Source organism: Stegodyphus dumicola, chromosome 9, assembly GCF_044657685.1.
Source record: "Stegodyphus dumicola isolate Sdum_Otavi_A_Nest chromosome 9, ASM4465768v1".
In the NCBI taxonomy this organism is placed as follows: domain Eukaryota; kingdom Metazoa; phylum Arthropoda; class Arachnida; order Araneae; family Eresidae; genus Stegodyphus; species Stegodyphus dumicola.
This window is the reverse complement of record NC_140776.1, coordinates 107,656,389-107,679,497: the sequence shown is the minus strand read 5'-3', so window position 1 is coordinate 107,679,497 and position 23,109 is coordinate 107,656,389. Positions and strand designations below refer to the sequence as shown.

The window sequence follows — 23,109 nt, the reverse complement described above, 5'->3', positions numbered from 1 at the left end:
TATAGTTTATAAATACCATATTTGGTTGAAAATAAGTTGTCCTTTTTGTGCCACATTTTTGTTCTAAAATTTGGTAGGGTTTTATATATAGATATTTTGATCAGTAAAATTGCAAAATGAGAGAAAAACATTAATTGTCATTAAAATTATTAAAGACTGCTGCATAGAATGATTAATAAATACTAAATAAATCAGACAGGTAATTGTCATATATATAAGTGCATATCTACCACTAATTTTAATAACCATGTCTACCCAAGTGATTTCAATTTTATTTCATACCTACTGCACTAATATGCCGAAATCAAATAAGTAACTAAGTAGATCACAGAATCTTCCACTTTTACTGAATCATAACTTTTACTGAAGAAAATATTTTCCGGCAATAAACGAAACTCATTGAATTATTGAAACTCAAATTAAGAAAATTCCTTTTTCCCAGCCATTAGTAATTTTCAGCATAATTTTTCCTAAAAAATTCATTATTTGATCTGAACTGTCTTAATCTACTATAAGCATTTATAAAACTCTCAATGAAGATTTAATAAGTGTTTAATATGTTGCTGTTTGTATTTCATTTTCTTTTACTTTGATATATGGTACATTACCAAGTTTATCCACACAATAGTATGGGCATTAATTATCATTAACTTTACTTTCATCATACATAAAAGTACTTTATTAACTAAAAGTTTTCCTTTCCTGCTGAGAATTTTCTCTAACAGTGTAAGATGAAATGAAATTTGCCGAAGAACATAAAGTTTAGGATATCTAATGGAATATTAATGTACTATTTTACTTCAAAAAAGTAGTTGAATAAGCTGAATCCTACATTATAGAATTAATTTAAGTTAGTTTCGAGTTCTTTAGGAATGGTGTTGCCGCATAGCAAAAAAACCTCTCAGAACCCCTCCCCCCCTTTGTTTTTGCACATAAACTTCCCAGTTCTTCATGTTTCAGGGTTAGCAACTACAATGATACCATTTTCTCTGAAGAATATAATAAGAGCTGTCTGTGATTCAGCAATTGTGTAATTCATATCAATTCTTTCTTTATTCCGCCCCCTTAAAAATACTTACTGGTTTGATATTTATTCTCAATGATATCATTGCAAAGCAGAATCATTATCTGAATAAATAGTTCTAAAATTTCCACTTGACATCCTATTAACTGAAAATTACTGATTTTATATTATGTACCTTGAATTTCTTGGTATTAATTCTTAAACCAAAAGGTCTCTAGTGATTGATTAGCTTAAAAATTTTTGAAAGTTAAAATAGCGTCTGAATATGAAGATCAGCTTGGAATGTTTCTCTCTCTCTTTTTTTTTTTCTTTTTGAATTTTTATGAATTATTATAATTATTTTTGAAGCTCTTAAGAGATCTGGTTTTGACGTTTTAGATTATAACTGGTTTTTAGAATGAAGCTTTTAGATTGAAGGATAAGTAACTGTGTATTAAACCAAGAAAAATTTTCTTAGGAATGTTTTAAATATATATATATGTAAGATAAAAATGTATGAATCGGAATTATAATATAACTATTAACATTAATTCTTCCTCTCTATTCTAAAATCGTAATAACTTCTCTGCATTGCGTCATTTCTAGATCACTCTATGGCCCGCGAAGCTCTGATGACGTAATAATTGTAAACGAAAACTTTTCTCTTCGCGTGCTTCCATCTTTCATAATGACGCACTTCAGCTTTTGCTCTCTGCTGTGCTAAGATGTAATTTCGCTGGCTTGCTTTCTATCCCAACAATATCAAAAATGTAAATCTTCTGTGGAAAGGCACAACTAGAGTGCCAAGTGATTGTGGCCACAAATATCAATTGGAAATAAAAATGGAATTAAAACTGCCTCGACTGCCAAGTTCTTTAAATACTACGCAATCAAAATTCTTCTTCAATATGGATCTAAGCACACATCTACAGTGTTCCATCTTTTTCCTTTGTGCTTTTAATATTACATATATATATATACTACTTTTGGCCATTGCTAGTAAATCAATTTTTCTATATCGATTTAACTTTTACTATTTAGTACTTGTAAAAAATTTTCTAAACCTTTTAAAATTTAAAAAAAATTTTAATCTTACATAAAAATTACGGATTTATAAATTGGAATCGATTTAGACTTCAAATTGTATTTCTTTTACTTTCTCAGATTTCTTAATTTAATTTGAAATATAAGAATTTTAATGGAAGTATTACCCTTTAATTATAATTATCTTTAATTAAATCATTGCAGCCTGGGTGCAGGATTCTTAATAGCCCTTCCTTACACTTGATTGTTTGTTAATATATATATATATATATATATATATATTTAAGTAGTATTTTTATGTGTATTTTAGGTGGAAATTTGGATTTTGAAAATGAACCAAAAGATCTTAAACTTGGTGTATCCATTCATCATTTGACAAAAATCTATGATAACAAAAAGCTCGCTGTTGATGATCTAAGTCTCAATTTCTATGAAGGACAGATTACTTCATTTCTGGGCCATAATGGTGCTGGAAAAACTACTACAATGTAAGTAAAATCTGAGACTAAAAAACTTCTTGTTTAGTTTGAGATAATTATGCTAAAATGCTTTTTTATAACTGCTTTCTAAAATTACAAATGTAATAAATGTGGAATAGCCCTTTTGTTTTCTAAATCTTGGTGAATATTTTAATAATTTTTCACCTCTAAATATTCTGCATCTGAGCCAGTGTTGTAGCCAGAACTTTTGCTACCCAGGATAATCCATTCATCATTCTTTTCAGTGCATGTGAAAATGTTATATTATATTGGAAAATTTTGAGGGGTGGGGGAACATAGTTCCAACATTTTAAAATGCTTGTTTTGTTGCTTTCCTCTTGTCAAAATCATCAATGGTATGAAGTTTGTTTCGCTACTTCAGTTTTTGTTCTAGAAGAGAGTATGGTTTGATTTCTTAAACAGAAGGTAATCATTCATTTTTAAATCTAAATGGCTCATAACTCTGTATTTAGGAAAATTTATAGCAACATATGAGTATTAAAGTATTTGACCTGTGTCAAATAAAAAAATGTGGAAATTTGAAAGCATTATGCTTTCATGTCTCCTTTCACTTTCCCCAGCAGTAGCTGAAATATATGTTTCAAATTTCTAGCTCGGTGAAGAACTTTTCCTTATTAGTGTCATAATTTAGCTGAAATTTGTATTCCCCCTCCCAATAAAGTTAGGTAATGGTCTTAAACTGCCAGCCTGCAGGCCACATGAAGCCCCTGAAGCAATTTTGTATGGTTCATGAATACATTTCAATTATGTGTTTTGTTTCAAAGATTTTAGTTATTTGAAATCACAGTTTACGTTATATTAATGAACATCAAAAACAGACATGAACAATTTTCATTTCATTTCGAAAATCTATAAATATAACTAATTAATTAACTATGTGATATAATTCTTATTCAGAGATTTGAAGATATAGATTTTATTAACTTTTTATTCATACTTGCCCCTCTAAAAAAAATAAAAAAATAAAGTCAATTACAAATTTTTTTTTCACTAAGAATAATTGCTGTGTTGGGAATTCTTTTATGCTGGAAAAGTTTTTTTTTTTTTTTTTTTTTTTTTTTTTTTAAATTGAATATTGATATGAAAACAACCAATTTATCAACAAGTATCTACAATTTAGGTTATTCTAATAATAATAGATAACAAAATAATTTCTAAAAATTTCTCTCTGTCGCTACAAATTTTATCAGAATCAAAATGCTATCAAGTGTTAAGCTGTGATAAGAGTTGAAGTTTATAAGTATTTATACATGCAAACATATGTATTTTTATTTATGTGATGAAGAGAAAGATAAGAAATAAGAGATAGAGACTAAGTTCTCATTGTTTATTCTCAAATTTTGTTGCATTTGGAAAATTTTCTCTGAAAACTTAGAAATGTGGAATAGCTCTTTTTCATAATTTGTTTATTTTTTGTTTTAATTTAATTATTTAATGACTAATTAAATATGTAAATAAATGCCATCAGAAAAGGAAATATGTTGCTGTCAATATATTTCAATTATAAAGTGCAAACCAAAAATCTCTTACAGGTACCAAACTTCAAATTTCTGAATGAAAATAAATATAAATTTGAATTTTTTCCTTTTTTTGATATTTGTATTATTGTTTAGTATGTTTTGACAAATATTAAATAAGGAAAATGTAATAAAATTTATTTAAATTATTTCTTTTTTGTTAATAAAATATTTTTAAGGGGGGGGGAAAAGAAAAAAGGGAAAAAATTAAATTGCTGGAGTATTCAGATCATGTTTTCCCTCATACAATTATGAGCTTAAGACCACTGAAGTAAGGGAAGACTGTGAAAACATAAAGCTTTTGAAGGCTGTTACCAATATAAAAATAATTCTCTTCTCAATTCAGTTTCATGTGACAGCTGAAGCAGGATATCATATAACAGCTGATTTGGAATACTCTGCAAGTCAAAATATGCTGTGATTGTTCTGCATCTTGCATATAAATATGAATACTGAAATTTTCATTGCAAAAATAACCATTCAGTGCCTCTGCTTTCATTTGATGTTGTGCAAAATTATTAAAATTTTATTCTTACTTTTTTTTAGATCTATACTAACTGGAATGTTTCCTCCAACTTCTGGCACTGCGAAAATATACGGCTATGATATTCGAACAGATATGGATTTGATACGTCGAAGTTTAGGCACATGTCCCCAGCACAATGTTTTATTTGATGAGTAAGTTATAAATTCTGTTATGTTTCTATATTTGTTGGAAAGCTGTAAGATTTAAAGTAATTTATTTTTCTTCCAAAGAAGAGGGACCTATGTCTGGTCCCCTTGAAATCCAGTAGGTTTATCTAAAATCTGTAGCAATCTAAGGTTGCTTTTTTGCCTAATTTTGAGAGTCATCTTGTTTGTAAGTGTAATTTTATAAATATTAATTCAGGGCATCATCATCTCATTAAATATTAATGATATTAGTTTTGTTTCTTACATGCCATTTTTATTGGACATTATTGACAGCGACAACTATAAAATCAAGCCCAGTAGAAATGTATTAAATAACACTATGTATTGCATCATCCGTAGCATTTGTTCAATTCTGTTGAAGCAAGTGCATATTTTGTATGGTGCTTACAGTTTTTATGATATGATTCATGTAATTTTCTTGTTAAGTTAATGAAACAATGGGGCAAAATTTATATGTTCTAGTTTTTATCTGTTACTAATACCTATCATTTAGCTGCTTACAATAGATTTTGAATGCTACAGAAAGCAAAATTTTTCAATTACCGTATTTGACTGCATGTAAGACGCACTTTTTTTTCCTAAATTTGGTCTAAAAAATTTTACCTGCGTCTTATACGTGAAGGACACAGGTTAACTTTCAATACTGAATGCTATTTTTAGCCCAGATAAAGGTCTAGACACGCATAACTTTTTCTACATTTGCCATAATTATTTTGCGCATGCGTGAAATATCTGTCGCCAAAAAGCGCCAAAGCTTGAAGCTGATGTCGAAGTTCAAACAGGTTCAATGGTCACATTATGTCTATGGAGCCTTTCCTTCTTTACATAGACTTTCTTTGACTCAGCCGACACACGTGTCAGTATCGGTGCTACTCTGTGCTTAAAACTGTTTGTTTTAAAAAAATACCCTGGAAAATATGACTACAGAAAACAAAAAATTAAGCTATACAATTCAGTATAAACTAGGAGTGTTAAACTACGCCTAAGTGCATGGAAACAGAGCAGCAGCAAGGCGTTTTGGTTCACCATGTACCGAAAAAAAAATAGCTTGCTGTTTGTTAATTTTCCTTAATAAAAAATATATTTGGTAATTGGATTCAGTGATTGTTTATTTAGCTTTTACGAAATGTGAGAACTAAAAGAAACCACGCGGACTATTGGAACCTTTTTACCTTGAGTGTGGCCTTCTAAATAAGGGTGCGTCTTATATGCCGTCAAATATGGTAATGGAATTTATGAAGAAATGTGGAGAGTTACAATAAATGGAGATGATGTTATAAATGATCCCATTATGATGATGGTTGTAAGCAATCATATAACAGATGGCCAAATCTGCAGTCAGGTTTTTAATCAAAAAAATATAACTATAGTGAAGAAAATGATGAAGACATTTTTGAGAAAGAAAAGATTTTGATTGGCAGATCTCAACATGAACAGTAGTGAAAATTCTCAACATGGCGATTACTGTACTTAACACTGAAATTTTATAATTGAATGAGAAATTATACTTACCTGTAAAGATAAAGAAATCATATTAGCACAAAAAATGAAATGGTTTAAGGAACTTACATTGAAAGAAATGTTTAATAAAACAAAAAAGTAAATGTTGAGCCTCTCTTTTTTTGTTTGTTTGTTTGTTTGTTTGTAAATTTTGATTTGTTTCACATTATATGCTTCATTATTTCAAAAACAACTATTTTATATTTTTAATTTTATAATTTCTATATATCATCTTGTAAGGATCTTAAGTTTTACTAACGTTTATTTTGTTTTAAATCTTTACTATCACTTTTTATTTTCTACTTCCAGCCAGAATTAAAAGCGTTAACTTATTTATGCAAAATTTGTCTGGCGAACGCCAAGTACTTAAGTTGTGGCTTTTTGCCAAGCAAGAGAGAGGAAGGAGTTAGTCGAAGCAGGCCGCTTGCCTTAGCAGTTTTTACTCGGTTGCTGGTTACCTTCCAGGACAGAGGTTTAATCCTCGTCATAATTTTTAAACGTATTGTAGTGTTAACAGTTCTCTGTACTACATACGGCTTCCTGTTAATATAAGGCCAATCTTCCACGTTTATTATTCCAAAGTTAAGTCAGAGTTTAGTTAAATATTTTTATATTCTTACGTTCAGACCACAAGTAGTGGGTCTTTGTATTCCGAAGTACGGAAATTATTGTAAAGAGAGAAAAACAAAGGGTTTTGTATACCCTTCTTGTGTATCCTGTCTACTTCCCACAGTTATTGAACATAGATTTAGTAAGCTCTCTGTTCCGAGTCAGGTCCTTGCATGTTCCCGAAAAAAGTAAGACAGAACATTGAACCTGATACCGTCACCAATATAAGAAGTATATTTTACTTCTTATATTATTATTAATTAGTTTCTAGCAATAAGATGCTCTTCTATATGAATATAGGTTTCTACTTAATTAAATTTGGGACTGAAAACAAACAGATTAAAAATTTTTAAATAATTAACAGTCTTCTTTTAAATACATATATAGTAAGTGGTTCCCTTAAATTGAGAAAAGGATAGATGACACAGATGCAGTTCGTTTTGCAGTAAATTGTGTTTCCTGGTTTTGCTTTAAGCAATTAAGACAGACACTTATTTTTGCTACTTTGTGAATTAGATAAAAATATATAATTAACACAAATATTTCTAATTTGAATGAACATACATTCAAAGTAATTATTTATTAATTTTTTTTAAAAAAAAAAAAAGAGAGAAAAACAAAGGGTTTCGTATAACTTTCCTGTGTATCTTGTCTACTTCCCACATTTATTTGAACATAGCTTTAATAAGCTCCCTGTTCCGAGTCAGGCCCTTGCATGTTCCCAAAGAAAGTAAGGCGGAACATTGAACCTGATAGTGGCGCCCAACGAAGAAGAAGAACCTGTGCTGCCTGCAGAAGAATCCATAAATGCCAGCTGCCGCCCTGGAAGGATTTGGTTACATCGTCCAGACCATGCACGCTTCGATGAAACCAGAAGCAAATTAATTTAATGGAAACTCTCCGGTAACCAGTTTTTTGGAAAAATTGGATTACCACTTCATGCTCTACCCCGTGCACGAGTTTAAAAAAGTTACCTTAGCTACCAGCGCTTTGAGGGGCCAAGCGCTTAACTGGTTCAAATGTATAGGCAGAAGTCTCTTGGGTCAAGCAGGAAGTCCCACCTATACTTACGAAAATTTCAAGACTGCCCTAGTAAAAGCCTTCCCTGTCGTAAGGGATCGTGCGAAACTAGAAACAGAACTTTTCAGCTTATATCAGCAAAGAATCGAAAATCTCTCAAGCTTTATTTTAAGAAAAATTCACGTCTTCAAACTCTTGTACAGAAACCGTCCGGATCCTGAGATAATTCAAGTGATTTTGCCGAGGTTACTTCCCCAAGTGCAAGACTTTATTGAATTAAGAAATCCGACTACACTGGAAAAGTTATTTGAGCTAGCAATTCAGTTTGAAAGTAGAAGAACGGCGGACATTGAAAGAAGACACCAATAACAACAACGAAACCAATTTGGTGCGCCAAGACCACAGCAAAGTCAAGCACACGGCTACGGAAGCAAAGCAAATCAGTGGGCAAGGAAACCCGAGCATTCAAAAACAGCCGGCGAACGTCGACAGTTCAATAGCTATCCAGGAAAAAAGTCTCAAGGCCAGTGGAAAAAGAAGGAAAGCATGGAAATGAAAAATGATTTAAACTAAAACGGATTTCTGCTGACTGGAGGGTGTGGAAATCCGAAGGCCAAGAAAACCCCTCTTTCTTCAAGTTAAATACAGTAATGGTGAAAAATTTGACTCTTCCGAAGATTGAAGTGTTGGTGAATAATATCCCAGCCACCGCAGTCCTGGATACAGGCGCGCAGTGTTCCTGTGTGGCAGAAGATTTTTTTAGGAAGTATTTTCGTAAATATCGCATATATAATTCAGATAATACGACGGTGTTAGCTGCGCAAGGAGAAAGATGTAAGTGCATAGGTAAATTACCGCTATACGTCCGTATCAAGGACGAACAAGTAAAGGTTATATTTTTCATAGTAAAGAATCTGCAAGCACATATTATCTTAGGAATAGATTTTCTTGCAGAGCCACAAGCAACGCTGGATTTTAATGAAGCGTCCCTTAAGCTGACGATGAAACCAGTTCGAGAAGAAAAGGCTGAACCGCAGATGTTAAACCTTGACCACCTGCCTAATGAAGAGCAACGAAGAATCCGACAAGTGGTAAGTGAATTTGCTTCATTATTTAGTGATATTCCAGGATTTACTCAAGTTACTAACCATAGTATTGACACCGGAGATTCAATGCCAGTTCGCCACAATGCATACCGGTATGATAAGAATAAGGAAAAAATTATAGAATGGCACATCAGCGATATGCTACGTAAAAAGATCATAACGCCCATCTCAAGTAGTTATGCTAGCCCGGTGGTTTTATGCAAGAAAAATAATGACTATCCATTGACACATCCAAAAAGGTGGCGATTCGCGATTGACTACCGTAAATTAAACTCCATAACTAAATATCTGGTATATCCGTTACCTATTATTGAAGAAATTCTAAGGAACATAACGTCGACCAAATATATGACGACTTTAGACTTAACGACTGGTTATTTTCAAATAGGGGTTAGGCCTGAGGACGTGCCTAAGACTGCTTTTATAACCAAGTCTGGCACTTATGCATTCCTGCATATGCCGTTTGGTTTTTCAGGGGCACCGGCAACATTTCAGCGATGTATGGACATTGTGTATGTGCCTGTTCTTGGAAAGTCCACATTTATCTATTTAGACGATATTATTACTAGTGATAATCTCGACCAACATGTACAGGATTTAAGACAGGTGTTTTCTTTATTAAATGAGGCCGGTCTAAAAGTTAATGTCGAAAAGTGCAAATTTGCAGCCCCTGAATTAAAATATTTAGGTTACAAAATATCTCAGAAAGGAATCGAGACAGACGAATCAAAAATAATCGCTGTACAAAAGTATCCGACTCCAAACACGGCGAAGAAGCTCTCTTCTTTTCTAGGACTTTGTTCATATTATAGGTCCTTTATAAAAGATTTTGCTGCTATTGCTGAACCATTGTTAAAATTAAAAAGGAAAAAGGCAAGATTCTCGTGGAAGACCGAAGCCAATAGTGCGTTCGAAAAATTAAAGCAAGCATTAACGCAAGCCCCTGTGTTGAAATTTCCTCAAAAGGATGAGAATTTAGAAATTTCAGCAGATACTTCGGATTATGCGGTAGGAGCGGTACTTTCGCAAAATCAGCAGCCCGTGGCATTTTTTAGCCGAACTTTAAATCAAACACAAAGAAACTATTCCGCGACCGAGAGAGAGGCACTTGCAGTTCTGTTAGCAGTGCAAAAGTTCCGAGTCTATTTTAGAAAGGCACCAAAAACAGTGTACTCTGATCATGCGGCGGTAACTAGATTGTACTCAGGGAAAAACTTATCCCCAAGGTTAATAAGATGGGCATTCAAGCTACAAGAATATAATCTGGTAATCAAGCATACCCCCGGAAAGGAAAATATCGTAGCAGATGCCCTATCCAGAATTAAAATAGATGAAGAAGGTAATACTGTAAAGGTGGCAATGCTCACAGCATGTACAATAAATTTCCGAGAAACTGTAATAACCGAACTGGGTAAGGATCCTGAGTTTGGAAGCATTTATGAGTATTTAAAGGATCCTGAAAATTTTAGCCACCAAGATATTGTGGCGATAAGAAATAGGGCGGCCCATTACGAACTAATTAATGGTCTATTATTTTATACAATAACTACGAATTCTAACAACGAATTTCTACCTGTTATCCCAGCTAGTCTTAGATTAAATATCCTGCAGGAGTTGCATGACAGCCCTTTAGCTTCTCATGCTGGTATTCGAAAAACTATACAACGCGTACGCGAGGCAGTCTATTTTCCTGACCTGCAAAAGTTAACAAGGGCGTATGTCCAGTCCTGCCCAACATGTCAAGCAGTTAATTATATTAATTTCTGCCCGGCCGGGTTTCTAAATAGTATTAAATCCGAATTTCCAAATGAAATAATTGGCATCGATTTATTGGGCCCTTTCCCGAAAAGTCAGTTAAATAAAAGTCGCTATCTCCTTGTTATGGTTGATCATTTTAGTAAGTGAACCAAAATTGTTCCCTTAAAACGAGCCTCCGCGAAATTAGTTACTGATTCTATTTTAAATAAATATATTTTAAAATACGGGGCGCCCCTAAAAGTATATCTGATAATGGTCCTCAATTTGTAAGTAATGTATTTGAAGACATGTGCCAAAAACTGGGCATACGTCATTTAAAAATGGTCCCGTATCGGCCGCAATCAAATATAGCGGAACGGGTCAATAGAAATATAGTGAAAATTATCCGTGTTGTGTTAAAAATTTTCATAAAAGCTGAAATAACTATGTCAATGAATTTGCTTTCGCCCTTAGGACCGCAAAACATGATACAACGGGCAAAACTCCTGCTGAGTTATTTTTAGGCAGAAAGATTATAACGCCGTTAGATAAATTATTTTATGTGCAACAAAGAGCCCCAGAATTTAAAATGAGTGATATAGAAAAATTAATTGAAGAAGCAAAAAGGAATACTGAAGTAGCACAGAGAAAACAAAAACTTTACTACGATTTGAAACGACGGGGAGTAACTTATAAAGTAGGGGATGAAGTGTTAAAAATTAAGCATTCACTTTCTTCAGCACCAAAAGATAAAACCGCCAAATTTTTTCCACGATTTGAAGGACCATATGTCATAGAAAAAATAACTCACGCTGTAGTGGTGTTAAAAGCCAGGAATGGTGAAACATGCTCCGCAAAGTTTGATCAAATAAAACCCTACTACGATCGTAATAAAATGCAAATTTTCAAAGATCTTTTGCAGGATCCGGCACGGCAGGCACAAGCTCCAGAGGTGGAACAACGACAAGTACAAGGGCAAGCCATTAGGAGGCAGGAGCAATTGAAAAGAAAGTTTTCCCGTTGGAAAATTGAAGGTAACAAGAAAAAGAAGCCGTTCCACCGTCCAGAAAAGAGAGCTCACGAACACCCCCAAAATGAAGAAGGGAGAAGTACGACGAATGCAAAGAAAGCCAGGAGAAATAACGGCAACTATAACCCGGCTCCCAAACGGAAGATCTACTCATCGGACAGGACTCTCCGCAGCAAATGTCGCCGAACTGCGGAAGGGCCACCAGCGGCGGAGGAAAAGGTACAAGGAAAATTTGAATGGCCAGCAATGAGGTCCAAGCAGGAACGCGAAAGAAGTTTCCCGGTTCCGCCAAGACCAGCTGCCATCAAACGGCCAAGACCACAGGCAGAGGCGAAAAAGAAGGTATTCAAGGGTGACCGAACTGGAGGAAGAAGAAAGCTTCTAGAGGAAGGAACTGAAGGACGAGCCCGCACAAGAAGGAGGATATATCAAACTAGAATCTGCGCTACCTTCCAGGACTGGGCTCAGAAAAGAATGTCCGAATATCACAAAGATAAGTAAAATTTTATGTCACTTTGCAAACTAAAGTTAATCTTTCATTCTTACTGCAAGTGGCAGATTTCAAGAAGTTTTACCTCATGTGAGGTCTACCTTTATCGCCAAAAAGGCGAGAAATGAATTGTTACCGATTTTGGTATTATGTTTTTCAATTACTCGCGCGTAAAACTAAAGTTGATGTATAATAGGAATGTGTAAATACTTAAATATTGTAAAAGTTATTGTATAAATTTTATTTAAAACATTCTGGCAAGAAAGAAGTTTTAGTCTGAAAGACTTTTTGAAATGTAGTATTTCAATGTAGAAGAATTGGCACTTGCTTGGAAAAGAATAGAAGTTAACAATGTACTATTAATGTATCTATACTATTAAAATCTGTGTGCCTCTGTCTGTTTGTGTGTTTGTAACATCATCTCCTCGGGAACGGCTGGGTGTAGAGCTTAGCGGAAGGCACCGTTGGATTCAGAATGCCCGTGGCTCGCCGGATTGACCATCGGCATCTTCGTGCGACTTTAATTAGCCGAGATATTAATTAAAAACTGATTTTCTCCCTACATTTCCCCACGTTTTGCACTTTCTTTCACGGGTTTCCCCTATTTTAGGGATTTGGCCGAGTGCCAAATTCGTTTTTCTCGAATATCTGCGGAACGGCTCCGAGTTGCGATTCGAAACGCATATCCCCGTATTCGAAAAAAATCAACGAATCCATCGATACCGGTCCCATCTTCGTACGACAATAATCGGCGGAGTTATTAATTAAAAACTGCGAAAACGTTATTTCATTTTTCGGAGTGGCAACCGTCTCGGAATTAGCTGAGATAAAATTGCTTTTTCGAAAGCGCCGGGGGGATGACAATTGCTTCCGCTCGAGATTTGTGCTGGCGAAAGGTCACGTGTCAATTTCTTTTTTCTTAAATATCTATGGAACGGCGCTGAGTTGGAATTCGAGGCAGGTGTCTGCGGATTCCGAAAAATTCTACGAATCCAATGATACCATTCTCATCTTCGTAGGACGTTAATCAGCTGAGATATTAATTAAAAACTGTGAAAACGCTAATTTTCGGGCTCATTTTTCCGATTGCAACAGTTTCTTGAATCGCCGCAGATACAAATCAAGGTTATATTCTAAAGTTGAATAAAGCACGCGATTGCATGTTACCTAACTGTATTTTAAAAATATTTCGTTAATGTAGGCATTTTAAATAAACAGCTGCTTTTCACAATTTTTTTTTAATTTCAGGTTAGGATGATTGTCACGTTAATTCTTTTATTGATATTGAATAAAAGTTATTATGTTACATTAAATTTAAATGATGACGTTCTTGAAGTTGTACAACTTTAATCAGCTGGGATATTAATTAAAAAATCTGAAAAAGCTATTTTTTAAAAATATGTTGTTATTTTTTTAATAATAAATTTGATTTTTTGGACTAATATATTTTTTTATGTTATTAGATACGTGCACTTAATTTACATATTATCTTTTAATGCAAATGATATTTTAAATAAGTTCGCACCAATAAAAATTAAATTCACACTTCTTTTTTTTTTTTTTTAGATTAAAGATTTTTCTTTGCTCCTTTGAGATGGTATACGGTAACTTTCGAATCCCGGTGAGCAGGCAGGCTACACTCATGTTTTTTGTGATTTTACGCATATCTGTTGTCTATGCAGTGTCTTCTGGATGCATAAATGAATAAAGCTGAACTCTGGTAGTTCGGTCCTAATTTCGAATCCCGGCGAACGGGCTGGGTCCATGGGTGTTTGCGTGATTTTACGCATGTGCCTCGTGTACGCAGCATCTTCTGGATGCATAAGTGAATAAAGCGGCCGAAATTCGCTCAAAACCTCTGATTACTGGTAGTTCGGTCCAACTTTCGAATCCAAGCGACCGTGTTGGCTCAATGTGTGTTTTCGGGATTTTTCGCATGTGTAACGTGTATGCGGTATCTTCTGCATGCATACTTGAATAAAGCGGGAGCAGCCCGCGCAAAACTACAGAACACTGGTAGTTCGGTCCAACTTTCGAATTCCGGGGTACTGTACATAAAATTTGGTCGCATACGTGAATACAGCGCGCGGATACCGGGTAAAACCGCTGAACACTGGTAGTTCGGTCAAACATTCGAATCTCTGCGAGCGGGCTGGCTGCATGGGTGTTTTCCTGATTTTCCGCATGTGTATAGTGTATAAAGTGATTTCTGGATGCATATGTGATAAAAGTGGGCGCAGCCTGCTCAAAACCTCTTAACGCTGGTAGTTCGATCCAACTTTCGGTGTCGGCGAACGAGCTGGCTCCCCGGGTGTTTTCTTGCTTTAACTCATGTGTATCGTTTATGCAGTATCCTCTCCATGCTTATGTGTATAAAGCGGGCTCAGCCCGCTCCACAAAATCGCTGAACACTGGTATTTCGGTCCTACTTTCGAATTCCGGGGTACTGTATATAAAATTTGGATGCATACGTGAATACAGCGCGCGGATACCGGGTAAAACCGCTGAACACTGGTAGTTCGCTCAAACTTTCGAATCTCGGCGAGCGGGCTGGCTGCATGGGTGTTTTCGTGATTGTTCGCATGTGTATCGTTTATAAAGTATCTCACGGATGCATACGTGAATAAAGCGGGCACAGAATACTGGTAATGCGGTTCTGGTAATGCGGTAATTTCGAATCCCGACGAACTCGCTGGCTCCATGGGTGTTTTCGTGATTTTACGCATGTGTATAGTGTATGGAGTATCTTCTGGGTGTATATATGAATAAAGCGGGCAGAGCCCGCGCAAAGCCACATAACACTGGTAATTCGGTCCAACTTTCGAATACCGGCGAACAGGCAGGCTCCATGTTTGTTTTCGTGATTTTACGCATGTGTATCTTTTATGCACCATTTTCAGCATGCATACGTGAATAAAGCGGGCACAGCACGCGCAAAATCGCTGAAAAATTGTATTTCGGTCCAACTTTCGAATCGGCAGCGGGCTGGCTGGAGGGGTGTTTTCGTGATTTTACGCATGTGTACGGTGTACGCAGTATCTTTTGCATGCACACGTGAACACTGTTTTGGGCGGGCTCCCGCCCAAAAGCGCTGAACACTGGTATTTCGGTCCAAATTTCGAATACCCGCGAAAGGGCTGGAAGCATGGGTGTTTTCGTGATTTTCCGCATATGTATAGTGTATGCGGTAACTTCTGGATGCATAGGTGAAAAAAGCGGGGGAAGCCCGCGGAATGCCGCTAAAAAATGGTAGTTCGGTTCAACTTTTCAATACCGGCCAAATTTAACATAGGATATCTTTTAAAAACGAACAATGATAAGCGGGCTTCAGCCCGCTCAGCTGGCGGGCTTGCCCGCTAGTCTTCTATACTATTAAAATCTGTGTACCTCTGTCTGTTTGTGTGTTTGTAACATCATCTCCTCGGGAACGGCTGGGTGTAGAGCTTAGCGGAAGGTACCGTTGGATTCAGAATGCCCGTGGCTCGCCGGATTGACCATCGGCATCTTCGTGCGACTTTAATTAGCCGAGATATTAATTAAAAACTGATTTTCTCCCTACATTTCCCTACGTTTTGCACTTTCTTTCACGGGTTTCCCCTATTTTAGGGATTTGGCCGAGTGCCAAATTCGTTTTTCTCGAATATCTGCGGAACGGCTCCGAGTTGCGATTCGAAACGCATATCCCCGTATTCGAAAAAAAATCAACGAATCCATCGATACCGGTCCCATCTTCGTACGACAATAATCGGCGGAGTTATTAATTAAAAACTGCGAAAACGTTATTTCATTTTTCGGAGTGGCAACCGTCTCGGAATTAGCTGAGATAAAATTGCTTTTTCGAAAGCGCCGGGGGGATGACAATTGCTTCCGCTCGAGATTTGTGCTGGCGAAAGGTCACGTGTCAATTTCTTTTTTCTTAAATATCTATGGAACGGCGCTGAGTTGGAATTCGAGGCAGGTGTCTGCGGATTCCAAAAAATTCTACGAATCCAACGATACCATTCTCCTCTTCGTAGGACGTTAATCAGCTGAGATATTAATTAAAAACTGTGAAAACGCTAATTTTCGGGCTCATTTTTCCGATTGCAACAGTTTCTTGAATCGCCGCAGATACAAATCAAGGTTATATTCTAAAGTTGAATAAAGCACGCGATTGCATGTTACCTAACTGTATTTTAAAAATATTTCGTTAATGTAGGCATTTTAAATAAACAGCTGCTTTTCACAATTTTTTTTTAATTTCAGGTTAGGATGATTGTCACGTTAATTCTTTTATTGATATTGAATAAAAGTTATTATATTACATTAAATTTAAATGATGACGTTCTTGAAGTTGTACAACTTTAATCAGCTGGGATATTAATTAAAAAATCTGAAAAAGCTATTTTTTAAAAATATGTTGTTATTTTTTTAATAATAAATTTGATTTTTTGGAATAATATATTTTTTTATGTTATTAGATACGTGCACTTAATTTAGATATTATCTTTTAATGCAAATGATATTTTAAATAAGTTCGCACCAATAAAAATTAAATTCACACTTTTTTTTTTTTTTTTTAGATTAAAGATTTTTCTTTGCTCCTTTGAGATGGTATACGGTAACTTTCGAATCCCGGTGAGCAGGCAGGCTACACTCATGTTTTTTGTGATTTTACGCATATCTGTTGTGTATGCAGTGTCTTCTGGATGCATAAATGAATAAAGCTGAACTCTGGTAGTTCGGTCCTAATTTCGAATCCCGGCGAACGGGCTGGGTCCATGGGTGTTTGCGTGATTTTACGCATGTGCCTCGTGTACGCAGCATCTTCTGGATGCATAAGTGAATAAAGCGGCCGAAATTCGCTCAAAACCTCTGATTACTGGTAGTTCGGTCCAACTTTCGAATCCAAGCGACCGTGTTGGCTCAATGTGTGTTTTCGGGATTTTTCGCATGTGTAACGTGTATGCGGTATCTTCTTCATGCATACTTGAATAAAGCGGGAGCAGCCCGCGCAAAACTACAGAACACTGGTAGTTCGGTCCAACTTTCGAATTCCGGGGTACTGTACATAAAATTTGGTCGGATATGTGAATACAGCGCGCGGATACCGGGTAAAACCGCTGAACACTGGTAGTTCGGTCAAACATTCGAATCTCTGCGAGCGGGCTGGCTGCATGGGTGTTTTCCTGATTTTCCGCATGTGTATAGTGTATAAAGTGATTTCTGGATGCATATGTGATAAAAGTGGGCGCAGCCTGCTCAAAACCCCTTAACTCTGGTAGTTCGATCCAACTTTCGGTGTCGGCGAACCAGCTGGCTCCCCGGGTGTTTTCTTGCTTTAACTCATGTGTATCGTTTATGCAGTATCCTCTCCATGCTTATGTGTATAAAGCGGGCGCAGCCCGCTCCACAAAATCGCTGAACACTGGTATTTCGGTCCTACTTTCGAATTCCGGGGTACTGTATATAAAATTTGGATGCATACGTGAATACAGCGCGCGGATACCGGGTAAAACCGCTGAACACTGGTAGTTCGCTCAAACTTTCGAATCTCGGCGAGCGGGCTGGCTGCATGGGTGTTTTCGTGATTGTTCGCATGTGTATCGTTTATAAAGTATCTCATGGATGCATACGTGAATAAAGCGGGCACAGAATACTGGTAATGCGGTAATTTCGAATCCCGACGAACTGGCTGGCTCCACGGGTGTTTTCGTGATTTTACGCATGTGTATAGTGTATGGAGTATCTTCTGGGTGTATATGTGAATAAAGCGGGCAGAGCCCGCGCAAAGCCACATAACACTGGTAATTCGGTCCAACTTTCGAATACCGGCGAACAGGCAGGATCCATGTTTGTTTTCGTGATTTTACGCATGTGTATCGTTTATGCACCATCTTCAGCATGCATACGTGAATAAAGCGGGCACAGCACGCGCAAAATCGCTGAAAAATTGTATTTCGGTCCAACTTTCGAATCGGCAGCGGGCTGGCTGGAGGGGTGTTTTCGTGATTTTACGCATGTGTACGGTGTACGCAGTATCTTTTGCATGCACACGTGAACACTGGTATTTCGGTCCAAATTTCGAATACCCGCGAAAGGGCTGGAAGCATGGGTGTTTTCGTGATTTTCCGCATATGTATAGTGTATGCGGTAACTTCTGGATGCATAGGTGAAAAAAGCGGGGGAAGCCCGCGGAATGCCGCTAAAAAATGGTAGTTCGGTTCAACTTTTCAATACCGGCCAAATTTAACATAGGATATCTTTTAAAAACGAACAATGATAAGCGGGCTTCAGCCCGCTCAGCTGGCGGGCTTGCCCGCTAGTCTATACTATTAAAATCTGTGTGCCTCTGTCTGTTTGTGTGTTTGTAACATCATCTCCTCGGGAACGGCTGGGTGTAGAGCTTAGCGGAAGGCACCGTTGGATTCAGAATGCCCGTGGCTCGCCGGATTGACCATCGGCATCTTCGTGCGACTTTAATTAGCCGAGATATTAATTAAAAACTGATTTTCTCCCTACATTTCCCTACGTTTTCCACTTTCTTTCACGGGTTTCCCCTATTTTAGGGATTTGGCCGAGTGCCAAATTCGTTTTTCTCGAATATCTGCGGAACGGCTCCGAGTTGCGATTCGAAACGAATATCCCCGTATTCGAAAAAAATCAACGAATCCATCGATACCGGTCCCATCTTCGTACGACAATAATCGGCGGAGTTATTAATTAAAAACTGCGAAAACGTTATTTCTTTTTTCGGAGTGGCAACCGTCTCGGAATTAGCTGAGATAAAATTGCTTTTTCGAAAGCGCCGGGGGGATGACAATTGCTTCCGCTCGAGATTTGTGCTGGCGAAAGGTCACGTGTCAATGTCTTTTTTCTTAAATATCTATGGAACGGCGCTGAGTTGGAATTCGAGGCAGGTGTCTGCGGATTCCAAAAAATTCTACGAATCCAATGATACCATTCTCATCTTCGTAGGACGTTAATCAGCTGAGATATTAATTAAAAACTGTGAAAACCCTAATTTTCGGGCTCATTTTTCCAATTGCAACAGTTTCTTGAATCGCCGCAGATACAAATCAAGGTTATATTCTAAAGTTGAATAAAACACGCGATTGCATGTTACCTAACTGTATTTTAAAAATATTTCGTTAATGTAGGCATTTTAAATAAACAGCTGCTTTTCACAATTTTTTTTTAATTTCAGGTTAGGATGATTGTCATGTTAATTCTTTTATTGATATTGAATAAAAGTTATTATATTACATTAAATTTAAATGATGACGTTCTTGAAGTTGTACAACTTTAATCAGCTGGGATATTAATTAAAAAATCTGAAAAAGCTATTTTTTAAAAATATGTTGTTATTTTTTTAATAATAAATTTGATTTTTTGGAATAATATATTTTTTTATGTTATTAGATACGTGCACTTAATTTAGATATTATCTTTTAATGCAAATGATATTTTAAATAAGTTCGCACCAATAAAAATTAAATTCACACTTTTTTTTTTTTTTTTTTTTTTTAGATTAAAGATTTTTCTTTGCTCCTTTGAGATGGTATACGGTAACTTTCGAATCCCGGTGAGCAGGCAGGCTACACTCATGTTTTTTGTGATTTTACGCATATCTGTTGTGTATGCAGTGTCTTCTGGATGCATAAATGAATAAAGCTGAACTCTGGTAGTTCGGTCCTAATTTCGAATCCCGGCGAACGGGCTGGGTGCATGGGTGTTTGCGTGATTTTACGCATGTGCCTCGTGTACGCAGCATCTTCTGGATGCATAAGTGAATAAAGCGGCCGAAATTCGCTCAAAACCTCTGATTACTGGTAGTTCGGTCCAACTTTCGAATCCAAGCGACCGTGTTGGCTCAATGTGTGTTTTCGGGATTTTTCGCATGTGTAACGTGTATGCGGTATCTTCTGCATGCATACTTGAATAAAGCGGGAGCAGCCCGCGCAAAACTACAGAACACTGGTAGTTCGGTCCAACTTTCGAATTCCGGGGTACTGTACATAAAATTTGGTCGCATACGTGAATACAGCGCGCGGATACCGGGTAAAACCGCTGAACACTGGTAGTTCGCTCAAACTTTCGAATCTCGGCGAGCGGGCTGGCTGCATGGGTGTTTTCGTGATTGTTCGCATGTGTATCGTTTATAAAGTATGTCATGGATGCATACGTGAATAAAGCGGGCACAGAATACTGGTAATGCGGTTCTGGTGATGCGGTAATTTCGAATCCCGACGAACTGGCTGGCTCCATGGGTGTTTTCGTGATTTTACGCATGTGTATAGTGTATGGAGTATCTTCTGGGTGTATATGTGAATAAAGCGGGCAGAGCCCGCGCAAAGCCACATAACACTGGTAATTCGGTCCAACTTTCGAATACCGGCGAACAGGCAGGCTCCATGTTTGTTTTCGTGATTTTACGCATGTGTATCGTTTATGCACCATCTTCAGCATGCATACGTGAATAAAGCGGGCACAGCACGCGCAAAATCGCTGAAAAATTGTATTTCGGTCCAACTTTCGAATCGGCAGCGGGCTGGCTGGAGGGGTGTTTTCGTAATTTTACGCATGTGTACGGTGTACGCAGTATCTTTTGCATGCACACGTGAACACTGTTTTGGGCGGGCTCCCGCCCAAAAGCGCTGAACACTGGTATTTCGATCCAAATTTCGAATACCCGCGAAAGGGCTGGAAGCATGGGTGTTTTCGTGATTTTCCGCATATGTATAGTGTATGCGGTAACTTCTGGATGCATAGGTGAAAAAAGCGGGGGAAGCCCGCGGAATGCCGCTAAAAAATGGTAGTTCGGTTCAACTTTTCAATACCGGCCAAATTTAACATAGGATATCTTTTAAAAACGAACAATGATAAGCGAGCTTCAGCCCGCTCAGCTGGCGGGCTTGCCCGCTAGTGTTTTATAAAATCTGTGTGCCTCTGTCTGTTTGTTTGTGTGTTTGTAACATCATCTCCTCCGGAACGGCTGGGTGTAGAGCTTAGCGGAAGGTACCGTTGGATGCGGAATGCCCGTGGCTCGCCGGATTGACTATCGGCATCTTCGTGCGACTTTAATTAGCCGAGATATTAATTAAAAACTGATTTTTCCCCTACATTTCACTACGTTTTGCACTTTTTTCACGGATGTTCCCTGTTTTAGGGATTTGGCCGCGTGCCAAAATCGTTTTTCTCGAATATCTCCGGAACGGCTCCGAGTTGCGATTCGAAACGCATATCCCCGTATTCGAAAAAAATCAACGAATCCATCAATACCGGTTTCATCTTCGTGCGACAATAATCGGCGGAGTTATTAATTAAAAACTGCGAAAACGCTATTTCATTTTTCGGAGTGGCAACAGTCTCGGAATTAGCTGAGATAAAATTGCTTTTTCGAAAGCGCCGGGGGGGACAATTGCTTCCGCTCGAGATTTGTGTTGGTGAAAAGGTCACGTGTCAAATTCTTTTTTTTCCAAATAACTTTGGAACGGCGCTGAGTTGGAATTCGAGACAGGTATTGCCGGATTGCAAAAAATTCTCTTAATCCATTGATACCATTTTCATCTTCGTACGACTTTAATCAGCTGAGATATTAATTAAAAACTGAATACGCTAATTTTCGCGCTCATTTTTCCGATTGCAAGAGTTTCTTGAATCGCCGCAGATAAAAACCAAGGTTATATTCTGAGGTTAAACAAAGCACGCGATTGCAAGTTATCTCACTGTAGTTTGAAAATATTTTGTTAATATAGGTATTTTAAATAAAATAGCTGCTTTTTGCAATTTTTTTTATTTCAGGTTAGGATAATTACCACGATATGTTATTGCCACGTTATTTCTTTTATCGATATTGTGTAAAAGTTGTTATATTACATTAAATTTAAATGCTGACGTTCTTGAAGTTCTACAGTATTTTAAATAAACAGCTGCTTTATGCAATTTTTTTTTTATTTCAGGTTAGGATAATTCCCACGTTATTTCAAAAAATTTTCTATGCAGACATTTAAAGAAGAAGTTGAAATTACTATGTAAACTACTAATTTAAATTTTCACTAAAAAAAAAAAATTCTTTTCATTCAGGGATTTTAATTGAATATGTTTTTTCTTGGAGATGGTATAGGAAAACCTTTCTTATTATAATTAATTATGAATTATTAATTTCATTAATATATATTGATACAGTTTTGCGTGTGATCATATTGAAGTTTATAAAGTAAAAAGAATTTTAATAACGAATCTACTGTTTGAATAATAAATGCGAAAATTTACGCGATTACACTTTCTACAACGGCCCATTTAGCGGGTGAGCTGTAAAGTCACTAAACACTGGTAGTTAGGTCAAGTTTCGAATCCCGGCGAACGGGCTGGCTGCATGGGTGTTTTCGTGATTTTCCGGTTGTGTATAGTGTATGCAGTATCTTCTGGATGCATACGTGGATAAAGGGGGCGCAGCCCGATCAAAACATGTGAACACTGGTAGTTTGGTCCAACTTTCGAATTCCGGCGAGCGGGCTGGCTGCATGAGTGTTTTCGTGATTTTCGGCATGTGTATCGTGTATGCAGTGTCTTCAGGATGCATATGTGAATAAAGCGGGAGCAGCAAGCGCAAAACCGCTGAACACTGGTAGTTCGCTCCAACTTTCGATCCCGGCGAACGGGCTGTCCAACTTGCGAATAAAGGCCAATAACAGCGGGCTTCAGCCCGCTCAGCTGGCGGGCTTGCCCGCTAGTGTATGTTTTAAAATGCGTAAAATTAACGGCATGTTAATATGTTCTTATATACAATGTGAACTGTTATTTTAAATGTTAAGAAATACTATGATATGGTAAAAGTGAAAGTAATGCAAAAAAAAAAAAAAAAAAAAAAAAGAAAAA

At 36.9% G+C, this 23,109-nt stretch overlaps 1 protein-coding gene across 3 annotated transcripts in view; it reads left to right on the top strand.

Annotated features, from left to right (window-relative positions):
* LOC118196520 (phospholipid-transporting ATPase ABCA1-like) overlaps positions 1-23,109 on the top strand; it is a 416,944-nt gene that overhangs the window by 200,366 nt on the left and 193,469 nt on the right. For all 3 annotated transcript variants that reach the window (XM_085823882.1, XM_085823879.1, XM_085823880.1), the window contains exons 20-21: positions 2,358-2,535; positions 4,611-4,742. In XM_085823882.1, the coding sequence (XP_085680008.1) occupies positions 2,358-2,535; positions 4,611-4,742 (310 nt within the window). The remainder of the gene's footprint in view (positions 1-2,357; positions 2,536-4,610; positions 4,743-23,109) is intronic.